At 27.4% G+C, this 23,603-nt stretch overlaps 1 protein-coding gene across 1 annotated transcript; it reads left to right on the top strand.

Annotated features, from left to right (window-relative positions):
* Positions 1 to 1,903: 1,903 nt before the first annotated feature.
* On the top strand, positions 1,904 to 23,323 carry LOC135953738 (putative uncharacterized protein DDB_G0279653). The gene is made up of 5 exons (XM_065503720.1): positions 1,904 to 2,095; positions 21,752 to 21,874; positions 22,240 to 22,438; positions 22,499 to 22,882; positions 22,925 to 23,323. The coding sequence occupies exons 1-5, from the start codon at positions 1,925 to 1,927 to the stop codon at positions 23,272 to 23,274; spliced, it is 1,227 nt and encodes a 408-aa protein (XP_065359792.1). The 5' UTR covers positions 1,904 to 1,924; the 3' UTR covers positions 23,275 to 23,323.
* The last annotated feature ends 280 nt before the right edge of the window (positions 23,324 to 23,603 follow it).

Below are 23,603 nucleotides of genomic sequence, written 5' to 3'. Positions count from 1 at the left end.
TATTGAAATTGGCTGAAATCGGTTCATTATTTCACATAGCCCCCATACAAATGTCCTCCCGAAATTGGACTTTATAGGTCATAAATGTTTAATTAATACATGTATCTACACAAATTTAGATCCAAATAAGTTTTATATATACGAAATTCATGTCACCAAATTTTGTTACGATCGGTCCATAATTAGTCATAGCTCCCATATAGACCCGCTTCCGAAAATCACTTTAACATACATAAATCTCTTAAAAATGTTTGTGTTGTTGCACAAAATTCAACATAAATAACTTCCATATAGACATAAATCACACGACCTAATTTCATGGTGATCGGTACATAATTGATCATAGCTCCCATATAAGGCCCACTTCCGAAAATCACTCACGAATATAGATTATTGAAATTCTAAAAGATAAAGATAAATGTTTTTGCACATTTACTTAGTGTAGGGTATTATATGGTCGGGCTTGACCGACATACTTTCTTACTTGTTTTATTTAAATTTAAAGATAGTAAATTTAAAGATAGGTTGTAAGCTGACCAGCTATTTATTATTTCGATCATGTTCGGCCTCTTAGGGAGGCTATGAATGCCGACTAAAAAGGTACCCATTTACCCCGTCCTCGATCAATGCTATGTTAAAGTGACAGGTTCCGTTCATATAAAGTTTGAGAATTGGAACCGGTCACTACCAATCACGGGACCAGTTCTGTGTCAGTTCCTTTTCTTCTAGGGGGCGAAAAACATTACCAAACATGTGTGACAATTTAACTTGACAATCTCCTAAATAGGAATCAATTAACAGACATTTCAGGTGGCAAGTCTTTGAATAAAGTAGTGGTGGCAGGCGCACAATCAAAACAAGATGAGTTGTTTTGGTCCCCCGATGTGTTGTTGTTGTTTTAGACTTGTACACTTAAACTTTACAATAATAAGTTTGTGTGTCTATGGTTTGTATCGGTTTTTTTGTTTTGCTACTGTTAAATGATCATAATGATGTTGCCACTCTGAAGATCATAATGATGACAATGATGACTTTGTTGTTTTGGTTGAATCTTTTTTTATTTTTTTTTTTCTATTCATTTGAGTATGAATGAGTCTTTGGAAGTATTGTATTTTGGCATTGTTTGGCTTAGAAGCTGTATGTTTTTAAGTTGGTATAAAATAAAAATGTTTGCAGATTTTTTAAGCTTTTGCATTTAAACCAGACGCGAAGTAACACGTGCACAGATCAGAGCATAGAGTTCAAATAAATTGTTTTGTGAAAACACACAACCCTCAACTTAAAAATAATAATTATAGCAAGAGGTGTTAATAGTTGAAAGTGCGTAAATAATAATATTTAATATATAAAAGAAAATCAAAAGACAAAAAAAATATTGAACTGTTATAAAAAACTTGATACAACTTATAAAAGTTTCAAAAAAGATATACAGATATAAAAAAAAACAAACCGCAAACATTAAGCAATCAGTTTTAAAAGATTTTGTGGTGTTTATAAGATCTTAAGATAAAAAAGAATTATTTGTACATTTTGTGGTTGAATGAAACATACAGCAGACACATTTACTTACTACTTACAACGTGGGAATGTATTAAAGAAAAAACCGCCAAAGTGGTTACAACAAATCTAAACATTTTCAACTAAATAAATCCTTTCGAAAACTTTGACTTTAGAACGTACTTGGTTTGTGTGTTTTGTTTGGTTTGGTTGTTTTTTATTTGATATTGTAATCCCTCTCGTATTATCGTGTAAACAAACCATCTATCAATCTTTAAACAATTTTATTTTTCTCTTGTGTTGCAGCAGCATAAACAATACAATCACTGCAATCAGTAAAATTCATAAAACGGCAGTAACAGCAGCATCATCATCATCAACAATAGCCCCACTATTGCTGACTTCACTTACAATCTAAAGACAAATTATGGTCCATAATAATAGTAGCAACAGCAACAATACGAAGCATTCAACAACATCTTCTTTGAAACAAAATAAAATCATGCAACTAAAACATCTTCGTCTTTTACAACTGCCTCAAATTGTTGCAGCTACTGTCATTTTTGTTTTACTATTCACTTGCATTTGTGTCAGTGGGGTAAGTACAAAGTTTATCTTTTATATTGTTTGTCTGACTGTCTATCTATCTAAACGTCCCTCCATCCGCCTCTGACTGTCTGTCAGCCTCAATTTTTTTTTTTGTTTTTTTGTTTTCCTTCCAAATTTAACCAAAAAGATCATGTACGAATATGTACTTTGGAGTATGTTTAGCTGAATGTATATTATTACTAGTTGTTTTTTTTACTCGCTGTTATTCGTGTACTTTAGCCATTACATGAAATTACATTTTATTAAGGTTTTTCAGATTTTTTCCTTTTGAAAAAAATCAAAAAAAAAAAAAGCCAAACGAAAAGTGAAGGCATCTAAATGTTATAGCAATTTTATTGGCAATACAAAGATTTTTATTTCTTTTAATTTAATGGATGTTGTATTTGTTTGTGATGAACATGAGAACTTTTTATTTAAATAGCAATTTTCTGAAAAGGTACTAATTTAGTGTTAAACCCTACATAATTTTGTTGGATTTAATAGAATTTTCAAAATTCAATCATAGTAAAATTGTGAAAGGATTTTTTTTACTTATTTAATAACGATTTTTTTGATAGTTTTTAGGTATTTATAGACGGCAATACTGAGTATTAACACTTTTCAAATTTAAAATATTATTGAAATCAGTCGGTATTTCAAAAAATCGTTTAGAAAAAACTTTTCTTGTTTATACGATAATATTACAAATATTTTATTTCTTTGTTGATTGATATTTTTCTGAAAATTTTATTTTTATTTTATATTTTCTAGACATTTTTATTTGTTTTATTTGTTTTTATAAATACATACCCGATACATATGAAAATAAAAAGATTTTGAAATTGTTGATTTACAGTTAACCGGTTTATTCGGTTTATATCACTCGGTTAACCGGTTTTTAAAATTTGGGACTAAAATTAATAAATCTCATATTTTGGTGCATTTTTATACCCTTCATCTTCGTGAGAAGGGTATACAGTGGTGGCCAGGAATTTAAGACAAAAATTGTTTGCTAAATTACACGTGATTGTCAGATATGTATGCATGAGGACTGTTTTAACACACAAGTGTGTTTTATTCGACTGTGTCAATTCATACATATTCACCATGAACACATACAATTTTTCTACAACTTGACCAAAAAAAATTTTTTTAAATAAACATATTTTCTCACATTTATATCATTATATTTTTATTATTATAAAATATTCGGACCAAATTTCGTATTTTTAGTTCTATTAGTTTCGCTCATATCATGTTATTAACAGCGGATGTTCGCTGAGGTGTGTCAACGTATTTCCACATAAATTTGTCCATATATGTTTTACCGATTTTTCCAAACATTTTTCAGAAACTAGAAACATTAATAATAAATTTCATACCCTTAGAGGTCCTTTTATTTTGGCTCTATCGCACTTAAAATTCAGTTGATGAAAAAAATGCAAGTATTTGTCTTAAATTGGTGGCCACCACTGTATATAAGTTTATCATTCCGTTTGTAATTTCTACATTTTTCATTTCCGACCCTATAAAGTATATATATTCTGGATCCTTATAGATAGCGGAGTCGATTAATCCATGTCGGGATCCAAATATTTGTAAGTCAAAATCGGAAAAAATATTTTTTAACCCGATTTTTTTTTTCACCAAAAGTTTTTTTTCTCTAAATATTAAAAAAAAATTTAAAAAAAAACAAACAAAAAATTTAAATTTAAAAAAAAAATAAAAAACAATTCGAAAAAAATTTTTTTGCAAAAAATTAAAAAACAACTTTGGAAAAAAATAAATTTTGTTTACCTTAAAAATATTTAAAATTTTTATTTTGAAGTATAATTTGGTGAAGGGTATATAAGATTCGGCACAGCCGAATATAGCTCTCTTACTTACTTATATTAAACATTAGGTCTGATTTGAAACCTAAACTGCTGATTTACAATATAAACCTCTTTAGATAAAACTTTTTAAAAACTACAATGATTCTAAATAGTAGATGGTGATGAGTTTACTTAAAAACTTTTTCAGAACAAATTACACATAATGAAACTATTAAAAATTAAGATTATATTCCGCATAATTCTAGAAGTTAAGCTAAATCTTACTAATGATACATTCTAAACTAAGGGATTTTATGATTTTACCAAACGTTAAATTTGAATTGAATTTGATGTATGCCTTCTTTCAATAAATTTTACTTCATTAGGGTGTTTTGTTCTTACAATTTTATTTTATTAATCATTTCATTAGCTTAGTTTACAACATTCCTTTTCAGAAATAAACGGTCAAAAATCTATGATTTGAAATATTTTTGAAATCTGATAATGGAGTTTTATTAATTATTTGGTATGATTTATAATGACAAATAATCACAGTTAAGAAGAAGTGCGTTTGCATCTTATATATCCTTTTTTGGGACTTGGAACATTTTCTCTTTCATATCAGAAAGTCGAGGTAATAATAAATCTTTAAAATTATTAAATATGTATTTAAAAAACTTCTTAAAAAAACTTCAACATATTTTGGTTGAAATTTAATGAATAAACCAATAATTAAAAGAAGTATTATATATTTAGTATCATATTTATACTCAATTCCATTTGACTGAGATAATAATTTTGAAATTTTTACAAATTAAAATGGACTTATCACTTTTGCATATTTATAGTTATTTAGTATTAACCATTCCTGACTAGTAAAAATCAAAAATTCGAAGTCGGTTAAATGAAAAACCGGTTTTCTAAAAAAGGACAATTTTCGGTTAACCGACAAACCGGGTTTTTAAAAAGTCGTTTTCTTTTAGTGTTATAATCTTTAAATATTAGTGATTGTAATTAATTAATTCAATTTGAGCTTAATTCATTAAAAACTTAATTCGTAATTCTCAACATCTTATTCGTTAGCTTCATTCCAAAGATTTCAATTAAATTAAATTCATTTATCTTTGAATTAATTCTTAATGAAAGTAATTAATAACAAAATTCATTCAACCTTGGAATGATTCAATATTTGTTAATTCAAATCCAATACAAATTGAATTAAAATGTTTTTTTATTCATTCAGTTTATTTGCAATATGAATTGAAAAAATAATTTTTATAATAGATTTGAATTGAAGAAAAATGTAAATAAATATGGGGGTAAATACATTTTATAAGCTACTTTTCAAGGGATTTAAATTCAAGAAATTTAAAATGATTCAATAAGGAATTAGTTCAATAAATAATGAATTCTCAAAGGAATAAATTCAATACATTTGATGTACATAGGGATTAAACCTATTCACAATGAATTCATGAACCCTCCGTTAGTCGTAATCATTTTCAATCGAGACTAGTAGCAATGTATCAAATTGATATCAATAAAAGATATCGAAAACATAAAAACAATATTAAATTCAAAGTATTTAAAAGAATAATAAAAAAAAATTGCAGTAAAAATATATTGTTATCAAAAAATAGCTTAAAACTTAGGGTGTTTAAAAAAATTTACAATAAAAAATTGTTTGCCTGTATCAACCAGATCAGTTGCGACTAACGGAGGGTTAACTGAATGGTTAAGAGATAAAATTTATTTGGGCCTAGCACCACGCGATGACAAATGTTGTGTTATTTACGATAACTTCTTTTCTGGTCATTTTGGAATAAAAACTTCATCCACAAAATCGATTTTTTAAGTCATAATTTTCTCTAATTTTACCCTTCACCTTCGTGAGAAGGGTTTTGTCATTCCGTTTGTAATATATATTCTGGATCATTATAGATAGCGGAGTCGATTAAGCCATGTCCGTCTGTCCGTTGAAATCAACTTTCCGAAGCCCCCAAATAACTTTCATATACGATTCATACATCAATATCTCCGGAATTCTTCCGGCTCGGTTGCAAAATGGCTGAGATATAAGGAACAAACCAGGACAACCTCGATTTTTTACCTACTTTTGACCTATATCTGAATTGTTAAGTCATTAATATAGACAATGTGAATATCTAATGATAGATATTTCAAAGACCTTTGCAACGACGTATGTATATAAAACCATAGTAAGTTGGACTTACAATGGGTCAAAATCGGAAAAATAATTTTTAACCCGAATTTTTTTTCACCAAAAGTTTTTTTTTTGCTAAATATTAAAAAAAAATTGAAAAAACAAAAAATAAAAATTAAAATTTAAAAAACAATTCGAAAATTTTTTTTCCAAAAAATTAAAAAAAAAAACATGTTGATACATATATTGATAACAAAAACTATTATTTGTCATTCCGTTTGTAACACATCAAAATATTCATCGCATACCCATAAAATTATATATATTCCTTATGAAATTCTAAGACGATCGAGCTATTTCCATCTATCTGTCTGTCTTTCTGTTGCATACACTATAGGACCCAAACGAAATAAAATAAAATTTAAATATTAAATGACAGTACCTTAACCATCACTAAACATCGAAAATTTGAAATAGCAACATCACAAAATATTCACTTATACAACGTAAAACAATTAAAAATCGCTCGTTGTCTCAAACAAACAAGTTAATTTTCTGTCATTAATACATCATAAATCATCATCAATGTGATAAGTTGTGTTATGATATGTCGTCTACAACAAGTAATTTATCTACTCACTAACTTTTACGAAATTCTAACTTTGTAACAAACCATATTCCCCAATGCCCATGAGAACTTCAAAAACGCAAAAATCGCATTAATTGAAACGAAAATATAAAGTAATCAAATAAACAGAAGTTAAAAACAAAACAAAAGCAAACAACCGAAAAAAAATACTGTCAACCAAATTGACAAGAGTGATAATTCAATAAAGTGATTGCACACATTTGTCTCTTCGTTGTCTCCGATAGCGATCTACACTCGTTTTGCCATGGTGTGTTCCTTACCAAGAGTATTTAAAAACAAACAAAAAGTATAATACTACTCGTACTTCCATAAAATAAATAAAACAACTTTAGAAGAAGGAAAAAAAATACTCCCACGCCAAAAAAAACACAAAAGTTGCAACCGCTATAGATACCAAAAACTAAACACAAAAACTATAACAATTACCCACATAAAAAAGGTGTAGAAATAAGACACAATAACAACAGCAACGATCTCTTACGTTATGTGGTGCATGCATTACAATTTGGAAATGCCACATAATGGAAATGAAGCAGCAGCAGAAGAAGAAGATGCTGCATTCAGTTAATGAATGTCTGCCAAAAATACTGCAACACAATTGCAACATGAATAGACTTTTACAAGGGAAAACAGTTTGAACAAGTTAAAAAGTAAGTACTTGCACCTTTCATTGGCTGGCTGGCTTAACAAATCGTTTATCGTCAGTCATCGTGCGATTTTGTGGTGAATGTTGCAAATTGTGCCAAGCACTTAGAAAATCAGCGACATTAAATATTAACAATGTAAAGATTTCATTCAACTTTACTTTGTAATATTTAAATCTACAATGATAATGTTGTAATAGATTAATGGGCATGTCTTAAATACATGAACATTTTATTGAAATTGTATTTTATTGCCCAGAAATGTGGAGATTAATATTGGCAAATGATTTTGTATTAGGTTTTAATGGAAGATTTGATGGATGTCAGATTAGAGATTAGATTATGGGTAATATTTTAAAATCAAAATTTATCGATAACTTACATTTTATGTAGAAAAATTGAAAAGATAACATTAACATAAACAATTATTGTTATCGGCATAACAATAATTTCTATAAAAAAATTATCAAAACATCAATTATAATTTACATTTGATCGATTACATGAATTTTCTATAGAAAATTTATCTGTAAAATTTAGTCTCTATAGAAAATCTATCGACAACTTTAATATCCTAAAGAAAATTTATCGATAATTTTAACTTCTGGAAAAATTTATCGATAACATTTTTTTCTATAGAAAATTTATCGATATCATTAATTTTCAATAGAAAATTTATCGATAACATTAATTTTCAATAGATAATTTATCGATAACATTAATTTTCAATAGAAAATTTATCGATAACATTAATTTTCAATAGAAAATTTATCGATAACATTAATTTTCAATAGAAAAATTATCGATAACATAAATTGTCTATAGAAAATTTAGCGATAAAATCAATTTTCAATAGAAAATTTAGCGATAACTTTTAATATTGAAAATTTATCGATTATTTGTTTGGTCTATAGAAAATGTTCGATAACAGCAAATTTCTATAGAAAAATTATCGATAACATCAATTTTCAATATAAAATTTTCAAATTTAAATTTTTATAGAAAATATATCGATGACTTTCATTTTCTATAGAAAATTTATCGATAATATCTGTAAAATTTAGTTTCTATTGCAAATGTATGGATAACTTCAATTTCCTATAGAAAATTTATCAATAATTTTTATTTTCTTCGAAAATTTATCGATAACATTATTTTCTATAGGAAATTTTAACTTTAAATTTCTATAAGAAATGTATCGATAACCTTAATTTTCTTTTCAAAAATTATCGATAAAATAAATTTTCTATAGAAAATTTATCGATAATATAATGTTTCTATTGAAAATTTACCGATTATTTTTTTGGTCTATAGAAAATTGTCCATAACTTTAATTTTCTATAGAAAATTTATCGATAACATAAATTTTTTAAAGAAAATTTATCGATAACATTAATTTTCAATAGAAAATTTAGTGACAACTTTAATTTTCTATAGAAAATTTATCGATAACATAAATTTTCAACAAAAAAAAAATGGTCTATTTTTTTAATGAATTTTCATTAATTTGTCAATAACATCAACATTCTATACAAAACTTATTGATATATAAATTTATCGATAATAGGGTGTATGTCTTAAAAATGAGGGATTTTTAAAAATGTTTAGCTTTTATTTTGAAACATTTGTACAATATAAATTTATTCAAAGTATTGACCATTGTTGGCTATGACATTTTCCCATCTTTCTGGCAACATATGTATCCATATAGTGAAGCGTATCTCAGAGAGAGCGTTCTGTATGGGACGAAACAAATAGTAGTCGGACGGGATAAGGTCTGGACTATAAGGCGGGTGATGCAAAACTCCCAAACCACTTCATCAAATTGGTATCCAATTTTTCTGCTTTTGCATGAATCCTGTAGCTCCCAATAATTTTCCAAGCTCTTGTTGCTCAGTCTTCATGGAGTAATGACGCCAATTCTTGATCTTCAAACTTTTTTTCCTGGACTTAGCGATCTTTGTTTTCGGTATCAAAGTCACCACTTCTGAACCGCGCAGACCATCCCTCGTACGTTGAAACCGATGGAACACATTCACCATAAGCTTTGGTAGCAATCGCTGTGCTTTAGGGGCTCTTTTTTTAAATTAAAAAAGTAAAGTAAAACTTCCCGCATATGACGCTTTGTTGGTACAAAATTCAACATTTTCGAAGCAAAAAAAGATTTAAAGTGGCATATTTTTGAATCTTATTGAGATATTGATTTGAGTTTTTTTTCGGAATAAAAGTGGATCAAATTGTTCCTAATATTTGCAATCCTATTAAAATTTTCATACAATTTTTAGTATTAGAAACTCAATAAATATGTAATATGTAATAAAATCTTTATTTAATAAAACTCAATAAAATTTTCAACGTTTTTTAAATTTGTCATTCTAAATAACAAAGTGTGAAAAAACTTGTCTAAAGGTCAAAGGGAATCCCGAAATTCCTAAAAATTTGGAAATTGGATTTTGCTCATAAGGTCCACACCCTGTATATCCTTTGGGTCAAAATGACCCAAAATTTGTATTATCGCCAAAATTCCGAAAAAAAATTTTAGCGAATACTTTTGCAATTGCATGCAAAAGAATCGAAATGTGTACGTAATTGTCGTTTCAATAAGATATAAAAGACAAAAATTGGTTAAAAATGTTAAAGTTATTACAAATTCGCCAGACCATTAACGTGTCTCAGCCCACTTGAACAAGATATTTAGGAAAAAAATTAACATATTTCGATAAAAATTAAAATAAAAGCTAATTTTTATTTAACATATATCCGTATTTACTTGTGTATGAGTTCTTGCCTTCGAAGGATACTGTTAACCGCAAGTATGACCAACAAATTTAAATTTTTTTAACGGAAGTTTCAAAACTCCAATTTAAAATTTTTAAAAATTTTGTTAAACAAATTTCAGAATTTTTTGATAATCACATTGGGATTTATTGAGATCACAATAGAGAATTAAAATATAAAAAAATATGTCAATATCTCCTACAGTTTTTCCGTAACTACGATTTAAATTTTGTAATTTTCGGGAAAAAACATTATTTTGGTCAGACTTGGGCGTTGCCAATTACTTTTCAATTACCAATTACATTACATGTAATTGGTAATTGAAAAATACCAATTACCAATTACTAGCAATTAGTAATTGAAATTTGCCAATTACAAATCCAATTACATTTTGTAATTGGCAACCAACAAATACCAATTACAATTACAAGTAATTGGTAATTGGCTTTTATCAATTACCAATTACTGTAATTAGTAATTGCTAAATGGCAATTACCAATTACATATAATTGGTAATTGGTAAAGTAATTGCAAGTAATTGATAAAAAAGTAATTCTAATTACATAAAAGGTAATTACATTTAAATTTTTTTCTAAATTTCTAAACAACATTAAATAATAACACTCTGCTACAGAATAACACTTTTTATCAGAACTTGAAAATCGGCCTAATGGGGGTTGTAGGCCTAGGTTAGAACATACTAAAACCGTTTTAAAAGATTTGGAAACACCCTCAAAATTTTGAGTTATTTTGAAAAAAACTGTTTAGGTTAGATCCTAGTACTTTAGTACCTAAAGGCAAAGAATTAAGCTTTCATAAATTGTATATTTTTTTTTCGTAATTTTTCAAATTTAACAATAACACAGGCAACAAAATCGAAAAAAAATTAGAGGCTTTTAGAACCGCTACACAATTTTGATGTATTGTGGTTCCAGTAGTTATGGTCCAAACTTTAAATTCTATGGAAAAGTTTTTTTTTGTAAAATCGTGAATTTTTTTAGACGTTTCTCAACATAATTTATGATAACTCAGGGTTAGTCCGATATTATAAAAATAAACTTAGAAACGTTTAAAGTTACATAACCTTTAATCCGCTATTTATTGCGATTTAATCGGCTCAGTAGTTTCTTAGTTATAATAACAAATTGAGCAAATTAGTTTGTTTTAAAAAAATCGAAAACGGCAGAAATTGTTCAGATTTATTTCCTTATCGTAAAGCCTCAATTAATAGAATACACTTATTTTGATCGAGCTGAAAGTAATAACCCAACAGTTAAGAAAGTAGTAAATCTATCCCTTATAGACAAATGTTTGATGACTTGATTGACTCCAATTGATATATTTTGGGTCATTTGAAACGTATGTGCTATTTGTATTGCAGAGAGATATCAATTAGTTACTTTATGCATCCCATATAATCTAGCGTAAAGACAATTGTCACTTAAGTGCATCTAAGTATTGCATTCGTCTCTATGTAATACAAAGGATCAATTGACCCTCTGCTTGGGACATTCACGTGTTAAAATAACTAGTCACGTAGCTAGTTATGTAACTAGTTGTCACCCTAAATGATAGGTAAAATTACTAGTCTCATACAACTGCTGGGAAATGACTGCGGTAAAACTTTGTATCTATGTGAAGTTACAAAATCGTTCGATAACGAAATCTCTTAAAAATTGAAATTGCAAATTGTAATGAAACAACATAACTCTAAACTTTTTTGAAGCGAAATGTTTTGAAATGATAATTTTCAATCTATATATATAAAAATGGATGTTTGTATGTGTGTATGTATGTATGTATGTTCCGAATGAACTCAAAAACGGCTGGACCGATTTTGATGAAATTTTCAGGGAATCTTCAGAATAGTCTAGCGGGTAACACTGTAAGGTCAGATTTTTGATTTTCGGTCTGTGGGCGGAGGGGCGTGGCATTATCAAATTTTTACATTATACCGCTAATGCCATCTATATATATAAAAAACGGCTCCACCGATTTTGATGAAATTTTCAGGGAATCTTCAGAATATCCCAGCGGGTAACACTGTATAGTCAGATTTTTGATATTCGGTCTGTGGGCGGAGGGGTGTGTAAAAATCTAATTTTTACATTATACCGCTAATGCCCTATATTTCATAAAAATGGATGTGTGTATATATGTTCCGTATAGACTCAAAAATGGCTGGACCTATTTTGATGATATTTTCACGGTGTCTTCAGAAAAGCCTATTAGGTAACAGTGTAAAGTCAGATTTTAATTTTCTGTCTGTAATAAACAATTTGGTTTGCTTATAGGGTCATGAATAAGATATTTCCATACTGAATTTTTTAATTCATTAGAACCAGCCGAAATGCGACTACATGTATTAACATTGAAGGTTGATTCACCGACACTGTATATTAAAATCGAGATCGATATGCAATATAAAACAGATGTTTTCTAAAGGCCAGCAACGCGGACCGGGTTCAGCTAGTTGTTCATAAAAATGAAGAAGTTAGTCGACAACATTTGGAGTTATTTCTATAACAAATTCGACAAATATGTTGCCCATTAACGACAAAAACTTCTACTTTTATTAAAAACTTGGATAATATGCACATAAATATGCATTTTGAAATTAAATATAACTAAATATTCATTATTAATAAATTATGCAAAAATATGCACTAATAAATCAATGCCATTTTACAGCAAAATGTGCGATTCTAATAGATAATTGTCTACATTTTATTTGGACGTTCGAGAAAAAACATGCATTTACATACTAATCCGCCCCCTAGTAATAATATGTTTGGATTCCATTATTTTTTTTTTTATTTTTGGTATATTGTGTAATGTACGAGTTATTTAATAATTACATTGTTGGTAATAAATACTTTAAAAGTAATCATTACACATTTTTTATCAATTACTTTCTATTTCAATTAATTTTTACCCATTGCATGTAATTTGTAATTGACAATATCCAAATACCAATTACATGTAATTAGTAATTGGCAATAACCAACTACCAATTATAAGTAATTGGTAATTGGCATTCACCAAATACAAATTACATTTAATTGGTAATTGGCATTTGTCAATTACAAATTACTTATAATTGGTAATTGGTTATTGCCAATTACCAATTACACGTAATTGGTAATTGGTCCTGTAATTAATTACAAAATGTAATTGGTAGTGCCCAAGTCTGATTTTGGTCATATTTTGCCGAATGAGTCCAATTTCCTTACTGTTATGAATTTTAAGTAAAACCTGTTTATAATATTATAGTCCTGGTAATTCTAAATATGGTCTGAAAGTTTTACCAAAATCGAAAAACGTTAACCTTTAAATCGTGAAGGTAAAATTTTTCAATATTTGGAATTTCTAATGAAAAGATAGCGAAATGTTATATATTTTGGGTCGATTTTAATGAAACTTGAGGAAAATATAACATAAAGTCTTGAATTTAAAATAACAGCAAACAAAAATTTAAATATGGTCTGAAAGTTTTACCAAAATCGAAAAACGTTAACCTTTAAATCGTGAAGGTCAAAGGTCTAATTTTTCAATATTTTTCAAAATGGAGATACAGGGTTAATTTCCAAAAATTTTTAAAATTTCGATAACATAAATTTTCTATAAAAAAATGTTCGATAACATAAATTTTCTATAGAAAATTTTTCGATAACATAAATTTTGTGTAGAAAATTTGTCGATAATATATATTTCCTATAGATAATTTATCAATTACACAAATTTTCTATAGAAAATTTGTGGATAACATAAATTTTCTATAAAATATTTTTCGATAACGATAAGTTATCGAGTAAATTTTGTGTAGAAAATTTGTCGATAATATAAATTTCCTATAGATAATTTATCAATTACACAAATTTTCTATAGAAAATTTGTGGATAACATAAATTTTCTATAAAATATTTTTCGATAACGATAAGTTTCTGAAGAAAATTTTTCGATAACTCAAAGTTTCTTCAGAAAATTTTTCGATAACACAAAATTTCGATAGAAAATTTGTCGATAACATAAATTTTCTAAGGAAACTTTTTCGATAATACAAAGTTTATATAGAAAATTTAATGTAATATTCAATAGTATAAATTAATCTACATATTTCTAGAAACAATGCAGAAAGTTAATGAGTTTCACCTATTTATTTCATATAAGTGGTAAAATTTTGCATATATCTGACCTTTGACCTCGATGCTCGTCCAGAAATCGTTGTCCGATTTGGCTCAAATTTTCAGCACTTAACATTTAGGCCGGCACTATTTGAAATCTAACAAAAAATCGGCTGTCACTCTAATATACATAGTAGAATCTCTCAAATCCTTTATGAATTAACCATCTAGACGTATGATTGATTATTATAATTGATATTTATTAATATCGATCATACGTTTAGAGGCACTTCAAACCTTTTCATATAAAAAATATAATTGAAAAATTACTCTATTTTACATCAACAAATTCCTTGCTCTACTCATGCCTTGCTCTACTAAAAGCTACCACATCATCTTGACTAATATTTAACAAATTGTAGTAAAGTTCGTTTATGCTTTAAATTATTTAATAAGGGAAATAAATTTGCATTTTTATTTATATGAAGATCTACAAACACTCGAACACACAATAAAATGAAGAATGATGTTAAAGAAATAACAAAAAAATAGCAAAAAGAAAAAAAAAACATTTAACACAAAAACGAAATGCTTCAATAGCCAAAGTATCAAGATAAGACAAACAACTAACAACATGTTGCATCAACATCATGAAATAGCTTTACAGACACCTACAACTGCAACCATTTTATTTATAAATTAATACAAACAAAAGCTAATAAAACAAAGGGAACAGCAGCAGCAACATCAGCAAAAATACTAATTGACTCATAAACAGACTACAACAACTAAACGCATGAAGAGTCAGCAAAAATATTAATCAACAATGAAATTTAAAAAAACTAAAAAAAAAAAATTAACTAAAACAACAACTAGCACTTGTGTTACACATATTGAATACTTTAGCTGTAATGTAATGCAAAAATATACAAGTAAATTCATTATAATTTGGCAAAAGAATTGTGTCATTTATTTATATGAATAGTTAATTTATTTATGTGTTTATTTTGGTTAAATATTGAATTGATGTCGAGCTTTTAGTACCCCAGTTTCTTCAGTTGGAAATTTCTTGATTGTAACTTAAACGATTACTTGATGACATACCAGAGCCACTGCTAATATTTTGATCCTTATTTTGACCTTATAAAATTTGTCAAAGAAACAAAAAATTAAAGTTTTATAAATTTATCACATTTTCTCAAATTACACAGAACAAACCTAAACAAGTTCAGCCGTTTTCGATTTTTCATGATTTTTTTAAAACAAACAAATTTGCTATTTTCACGTAAAAATTATATTTGTTGCTTCAATTTGTTATTATAACTCCGAAACTACTCAGCCGATTAAAACGCAATATATTTGTGAAAATTTGTACATAGCAAGGGCAAAATATTTTCAAAATTCAATCAATCGAAAGAAGATTATTAACTACTCAATTTCATGTATATGAAACAAAACAGTAAAATTTTGTGAAAATGACCGAATTCACTTAATTGTGAATAAATTCCAAAAAAAATAAATCGATTTTTATGGTCGATATCTCATTTTGTTGCTATTATATGTGGGTTTGTAATAAAATAATAAACCTGACCAAGTTCTGCCGTTTTCGATTTTTCATGATTTTTTTAAAACAATCAAATTTGCTATTTTCACGTTAAAAATATATTTTTTACTTCAATTTGTTATTATAACTCCGAAACTACTGATCCGATTAAAATGCAATATATAAGCTGATTAAAGGCTATGTAAATTTTAACTTTTTCAAGTTTATTCCAGTAATATCGGATTAACCCTTTTTGAGTTATCATAAATTATGTTACAAAAATTCGCAATTTTAGAAAAAAAAAAAAATTAAAAAAAACTTCTCAATAGAATTTAAAATTTGGACCATATTTGTACTGCTTGAAACACATTACATCAAAATTGTGTAGTGGTTTAAAAAGCCTCTAAAATTTTTTCGATTTTGTTGCCCTGTGTAATCTGACCAGACCAACACAGGGAAACCGTACGGAACGCAACATATTGATTTTGAAGCTAGAATTGGACGAAAAACGCCCATAATATACGGCTAGACATAAAATCGTAATTATCCATCATCACAACGCTCAGCCACATGTTGCAATACCTCTTAAAAAGTTTTTAGAATGAAGTGGTTGGGAAGACGTGCCTCGTCAGACTACTATTTGTTTCGATCGATGCAGTACGCTCTCGCTGGGATACGCTTCACTTTGGAACAGAGTATACGAAATTGGCTTGATTCGTTCTTGGCCTCAAAAGATGACCAGTTCTTTTGGATCGGAATCCATATGTTGCCAGAAAGATGGAAAGAGGTCATAGCTAAGAATGGCCAATACCTTGAACAAATTTCTATTGTACAAATGTTTCAAAATAAAAGCTAAAAATTTGAAAATATACCGCATCTTTAAGACAAATAAAGAATTGGCCACTTAAAATCCGTACGGATTAAATCGAGCATAACTTTGAAATGAAACAATGTATGTTAACATTTTATACATGAAATTAAGGGTAATTTATTAAGCCTTTAAAAAAATCTAACTGTAGGTTTATGTGTCTTTATTGCGAATAAATTGTCTGGCTTTTCTTCTTATGCCTCCCATTAATAGCTGCACAACTTTTCTTCCCACTTCTACCGTTATTCCAGCATATTTATTCCACTTTCTTCTCATAAAAATCTGGTTATTTACTGTACCTGCACTCTTTTTCAATTTACGTTTAACAATTGGCCAAATATATCTCGATTGGACGAAGATTTGGGCAATTTGTTTAATTGATGTTTTTTGGTATAACATCAATATTATTCTCATTATACCACTTCATAGTTGTATTTGAGTAATGACAACTTGTCATTGAGTAATAATAACATGGCTGAAAGTTTGTATCAGATGTGTGATGTCTTATAAATGACAGCAATCGCTTTTCCAAATTCTCTTTTTATATATAATTCTGAAAATTCTTTAAAAACATATCAGATAAGCTTGATACCGCAGCTGCGGATTGCTTGCCAAGTTAATATTGTTACGTTTTAACCTTTTCAAAACGTTAGTTTATTTCCTTTAAATAAACCGGATACTTTTGATTGCAAATAAAAGCCGTTTAGTAGTTTAAAAATTGTAACAACTCTTTATTTAAAAATGTACAACAACAGAATTAAATAGTCACTCAATGTTTTTTTTATACACGTTTATAAATTCGCAGAAATACAGACACACTTTATAATGTACATGAATTTACTTGAAAAACACAACACACTTTAAGGCACTCAGTTGATGTTTATTCGAAAAGCGTCTCTGATAAACTCACTCACGACTGCAACCTCTGCCACTATTTATAACACTGTCATCTGCACTCTAGATTGTTCTTTAACTGTCAAAATTCGATTATTCTAGATCTTACTAACACATACGCCATCTGTGGTGTACTTTCTACAATGTTCGAAATATTCTGAATATTCGTAATCGAATACAGCGTTGCCAACTTACGATCAAATCAACTGAGAGCTTTTATTTAATAATGCCCACAGATATGTTACAGTTTGCTATTACAGCACTGTTATTTGAAAGCATTATGCTACTTTTAAATCAGCCCTTAAAATCGTTATATTTGAATTCAAGTACAATTTCGTAACAATATATTTGTTCAATTTTACGTATTCATAACCTCGAGCTACCGAGACATAAAAATTTTGACCTGATATCTGCCGAAAATCTGATTTTGGCTATATTTTAACCCGACAAAATCGGATTTTCTAGATATTTGTGCACAATTTTTTTTCTAGCTTCATTTTCCATTGTGTCTACACTTTTTAAACATAATGACTTGCAATTCATTGTAGAATAATGGTAGATGTGTTGTTAAAACCCTTATAAATCTTATTCAATTATGAAAACAGGGGACGTTGTTATGATTACTATAGTGCGTACGGATTTTAAGTGGCCACTTCTTTACTCAATAAATTTATTAAGATTAATGTTATACATTATTTTTTATAGAAAATTTATTTACAACATTAATTTTCTACAGGCAATTTATCGATAACTTTAATTTTCTATAGAAAATTTAAGTAAAACTTAAATTTCCAATAGAAAGTGTATCAATAACATTACTTTTAGAAAAATAGAAAACGTATCAATAACTTTAATTTCCAATTGTAAATTATCGATAACATAAATTTTCTTTGAACAAATTTATTGGTAACTTTATTTTTCTATAGAAAATTTATCGATAACATTAATTTTTTAGAAAACTTATCGATAACAAAAACATTCTATAGAAAATTATCGATCACTTCAATTTTCAATAGAAAATTGCATGATAACATAAATTTTCTATTGAAAATTCATTGACAGCATCAATTTTCTATAGAAGTTATTGACAATTTCAGATTTGCTTACTTTTTCTTATAAAAAAATCAATATTTGACAAGAAGAACGAGTATTCGAAGATCTATTTTCTTGTCATACTGTTCACATTTTCTTATTTCCAATCAAATATCTAATTTATAACATCTACTTAAAAAATGTAGAGTTCTACATACATATTTACATATTCATAAATATGACTATTAATCAGTTTTTTTTATAAGTATTTGCTAAAACAATAAAAAGATGACTTCAAACGTTACGGTTGCATACGCATTCAATAAAACAAAAGTGTAAATTAAATTGTCATACCATGATCAACATTTATGTGCGATTCATCAACCCACCAATAGATTCTCGTTGATTCTATTATTTACATTTTACCACAAAAACACAAACGAAATTTAAAACAAAACAAAATAAATGTTGATCACTGTGTTGCAAGTTGCTCCATAAAGTAAAAAAAAAAATAATGAAACAAAAGCAGCAGCCACAATCGCAACAAGTGGCAGCAAACAATTCATTTGCTCATTTTATTAAGTAGTTAGCTAGTGGTAGATTAGTTATTTACGACAGCAATCTGAAAAATTGTTTTCAATTGCAAGAGGTGGTGATTAGTAGAGCTTATTTCTGAGTTACCATTATAGAGAACAGATTTTGTGGCAGCAACTTAATTAACACTGTTCAAAAACACGTCTTGCTGGAAAGGTAAAACAACATATTTTTCCAAAATCAAGGTCTTAGTATTATAAAGACTGGATGAAATTGTTGAATTAGAAAAGGTTTTCTATTGCTGTGAAAGCTCTTTTCATTCCACCCTCGCATTTAGTGGCTACCGCAACATAAAATTGCATATGTGTTTATTCTTCTATTGTTTTATGTTTTTATTTTAATGATTTTTATGTGATTTTCAAAACGTAAATTAGAATTTCAAATGAGTTTTTTTCATCTTTCTAGAGTTTTTAATTAAATATTCAGTGTGTGTTTTTTGTTGTTGTAGAGTATTTGATGGTTTTGTAACTTTTTGTTTTGTTTCAATTTTTTTTTTATTATTTATTTTCCGTACATATTTTTTGAGAATGATTCTTTGTATTCTTGTTTTTTACTATCATCCATTAAAAATTGTTATGCGTTTTTCCATTAGATTGTGTCATATGAAGGTCACCACCGCCACTCATTCATAAATTCATACAAAATAGCATGTATTACATTTGTTTAGGAAACTATTACAACATACTGACATTTTTTTCTCAAAACTATTGCTTAACTTTTTGTTGTAGTAAATAATTTGAAAGCTGGTAATATATAATTTGTCGATAATATGAGATTTTTATACAACATTTTTCGATAACATAAATTTTCTATAGACAAATTTTCGATAACACAAAGTTTCTATAGCAAATTTTTCGATAACAATTTTCTATGGAACACAAAGTTTTTCTTTTTAGATAACACAAAGTTTTTATGGATAATTTGACGATAACAAAAAGTTTCTATAGAAAATATTTTTTCGATAAATTTTAAATAACAAAAATTGTCTATAGAAAATTTGTCGATAACATAAAGTTTCTATAAAAATTTTGTGTTATCGACCAATATTCTAAAGACAATTTTATTCATTGAAAAATTTATGTTATAGACAAATTTTTCTATATAAATTTTGTAAAAAATTTTCGATAAAACAAAGTTCCTATAAAAAATTTCGATAACTTAAATTTTCCACAGAAAATGTCTCGATAACACAAAGTTTCTATAGAAAATTGATCAATAACACAAAACTTCTATAGAAAATTTTTCGATAACATAAATTTTCTATTAAATATTTTTCGATAACAAATTTTCTATAGAAAATTTTACGATAACACAAAGTTTCTACAGAAAATTTGTCGATAACATAAATTTGTTTATAGAAAATTTATCGATAACATAAATTCTCTATAAAAAAATTTTCGATAACATAAATTTTCTATAGAAAATTTTTCGATAACATAAATTTTGTGTAAAAAATATGTCGATAACATAAATTTTCTATAGATAATTTATCAATTTGTCGATAACATAAATTTTCTATAAAACATTTTTCGATAAAAAATTTTCTATAGAAAATTTTCCGATAACACAAAGTTTCTATAACATAGAAAATCTATGTTATCGAAAAATTTTGTATCGAAATTTTGTGTTATCGAAAAATTTTCTATAGAAAACATTAATTTTCTATAGAAAATTTATCGATAACATTAATTTTCTATAGAAAATTTATCGATAACATTAATTTTCTATAGAAAATTTATCGATAACATTAATTTTCTATAGAAAATTTATCGATAACATTAATTTTCTATAGAAAATTTATCGATAACATTAATTTTCTATAGAAAATTTATCGATAACATTAATTTTCTATAGAAAATTTATCGATAACATTAATTTTCTATAGAAAATTTATCGATAACATTAATTTTCTATAGAAAATTTATCGATAACATTAATTTTCTATAGAAAATTTATCGATAACATTAATTTTCTATAGAAAATTTATCGATAACATTAATTTTCTATAGAAAATTTATCGATAACATTAATTTTCTATAGAATATTTAACGATAACATTAATTTTCTATAGAAAATTTCTCGATAACACAAAGTTTCCTTAGAAAATATATCGAAAACATTAATTTCCTACAGAATATTTAACGATAACATTAATTTTCCATAGAAAATTTATCGATAACATTAATTTTCAATAGAAAATTTATCGATAACATTAATTTTCCATAGAAAATTGATCGATAACATTAATTTTCCATAGAAAATTGATCGATAACATTAATAAAATTTATCGATAACATTAATTTCCTATAGAATATTTATCGATAAAATTAATTTTCTATAGAAAATTTCCCGATAAAGTTTCTATAGAAAATTTCTCGATAACACAAAGTTTTTATAGAAAATTTTTCGAAAACAAAAAGTTTCAATAGAATGTTTGTCGATTATTTAAGTTTTCTTTAGAAAAATTTGCGACTACTTTAGTTTTCTATAGAAAATATGCTTTACTTTAGTAATAATAATTTGCTTGTCAACATTTTTTAATATTCTCTTTATTTTATTTAGCAAATTGATGGTTATGAAGCTGGAGTGGATTATCCCATTTATGATGCAGTACCCAAGGGTTTGTCGTTTAATTGTCAAGGTCGTTTACCGGGCTATTATGCCGACACAGAGACCAGATGTCAGGTAAAACTAAACTAAATTAACTTATTGAGGAAATAAGTTTGGAAAATGCACAGGTTTTAATAAAACTTGTAACATTTTAATAAAATTTAAAAAAAAAATTATAAAAAAATTTAATTTTTAAAGAAGTAACGTAACCTAACTTAATACTTGAAACTAAATGGAAATAAATAAACTAACCCCCTTATTCATAATAAATTTTTAATTTTATAAAATCTATATAAAACAGAATTTCCATACAAAATTCGCTTTATAAACCTGCAATAAATTTAAAAATTGATTATGAATAATTAAGGCCTTAAGTCAAATAAACCCAAATGAATTTAATTAAACATTTCATTATTTCTCATAAATTTAAATGTCTCTAGGTGTGGCATTGGTGTTTGCATTCTGGCCACCAATACTCCTTCCTGTGTCCCAATGGCACTGTATTCAATCAAGCAGTACGTGTCTGTGACTGGTGGTCCAATGTGAACTGTCCGGCTGCTGAACAATTATATGAAAACAATGATGAACTGTATCGAACCACAGAGACCAATCAGTTTGGCAATGAAGACAACAGTATTTGATATAAGGCCCAACAAAGAGGAAGTGCTAGAATGAATGATAAGGAAAATACGATTTTAGTAAAACAGCAGCAACAACAACTACAACAGCTACCCAAACGACAAAGACAAGGAAATGTTAAAGCAAAATTAATACAACAACAACAGCAGCAGCAGCAGCAGTATCAGCAACAACAATTACAATTAGAATTAATACCACCACTACCACCAGAGACTAGAGCCAGACAAAGAACAATTTCATCTTCTTCTTTAACAACTACAGCAAGAACCACTACAACAGCAATAATTACTCGTAATAATACCAAAAATAGTTTTAGAGGCCACACTAAATACTCACAACAACAACAGCAACAACAGCTACAACAACACCAACCACTTTTAACCCAAAGCAGCAGCCTTAACAGCATCAACAACAATAATATCAATAGTTTTAATAGTAAAAATAGTAAATCTAATAGTAAAAATCATTTTAATTACAACAACAATGAAAAACAACAACAACTAACCAAACACCAACAACAACAGCAGCAGCAGCAACAACAACAAAATCAACAGCAGCGACGAACACAGCAGCAATATCAATACCAACAACCCAGTGTTACAGCAGCAACAAATAATAAAAACAAAAACACGGGTAATCCGCAAAGAAACCAACAAAAACAAAATCATAACAATAGCAACAAAAACAACAACAACAATTTGAAGAAATCCTCAAATGCCAACAACATCGACAATGACGAATTGAAAGACTACAAGAGCAAAATCAAAAATAAATACAACATCGATTACGATCATTCTTTGGATGCAGAATATGAAATAATCGAGGCCGTTGAATGAGAGACAGGAATGCGCGGATACATTGAATTAGAGTCTTCAATTATTCGGTTGTTTTTGGGATTCGCAAAATTTATTGAAGAATTTTGTTGAATTTATATGTATGATAAAGATGGCAAATATTATAGAAAAATCGATTTGGGGGGTTTAAGTATTAATAGAATTTAAACAAGGATTTTTAATGATTATAACCAGAGTTTAAGTCAACATATTGTGCCTGGGTGACCTCGTTTTGTATACGATTTTTAAATTTAACTGATTTTGGACCGACCTTCAATGTAAAACACTTAAACGAACTTAGAATTAAATACGAGATAAAATAATTAAATTTG

This window comes from Calliphora vicina, chromosome 3 (assembly GCF_958450345.1).
Source record: "Calliphora vicina chromosome 3, idCalVici1.1, whole genome shotgun sequence".
Taxonomy (NCBI): domain Eukaryota; kingdom Metazoa; phylum Arthropoda; class Insecta; order Diptera; family Calliphoridae; genus Calliphora; species Calliphora vicina.
This window is presented reverse-complemented; position numbering and strand designations above follow the sequence as displayed.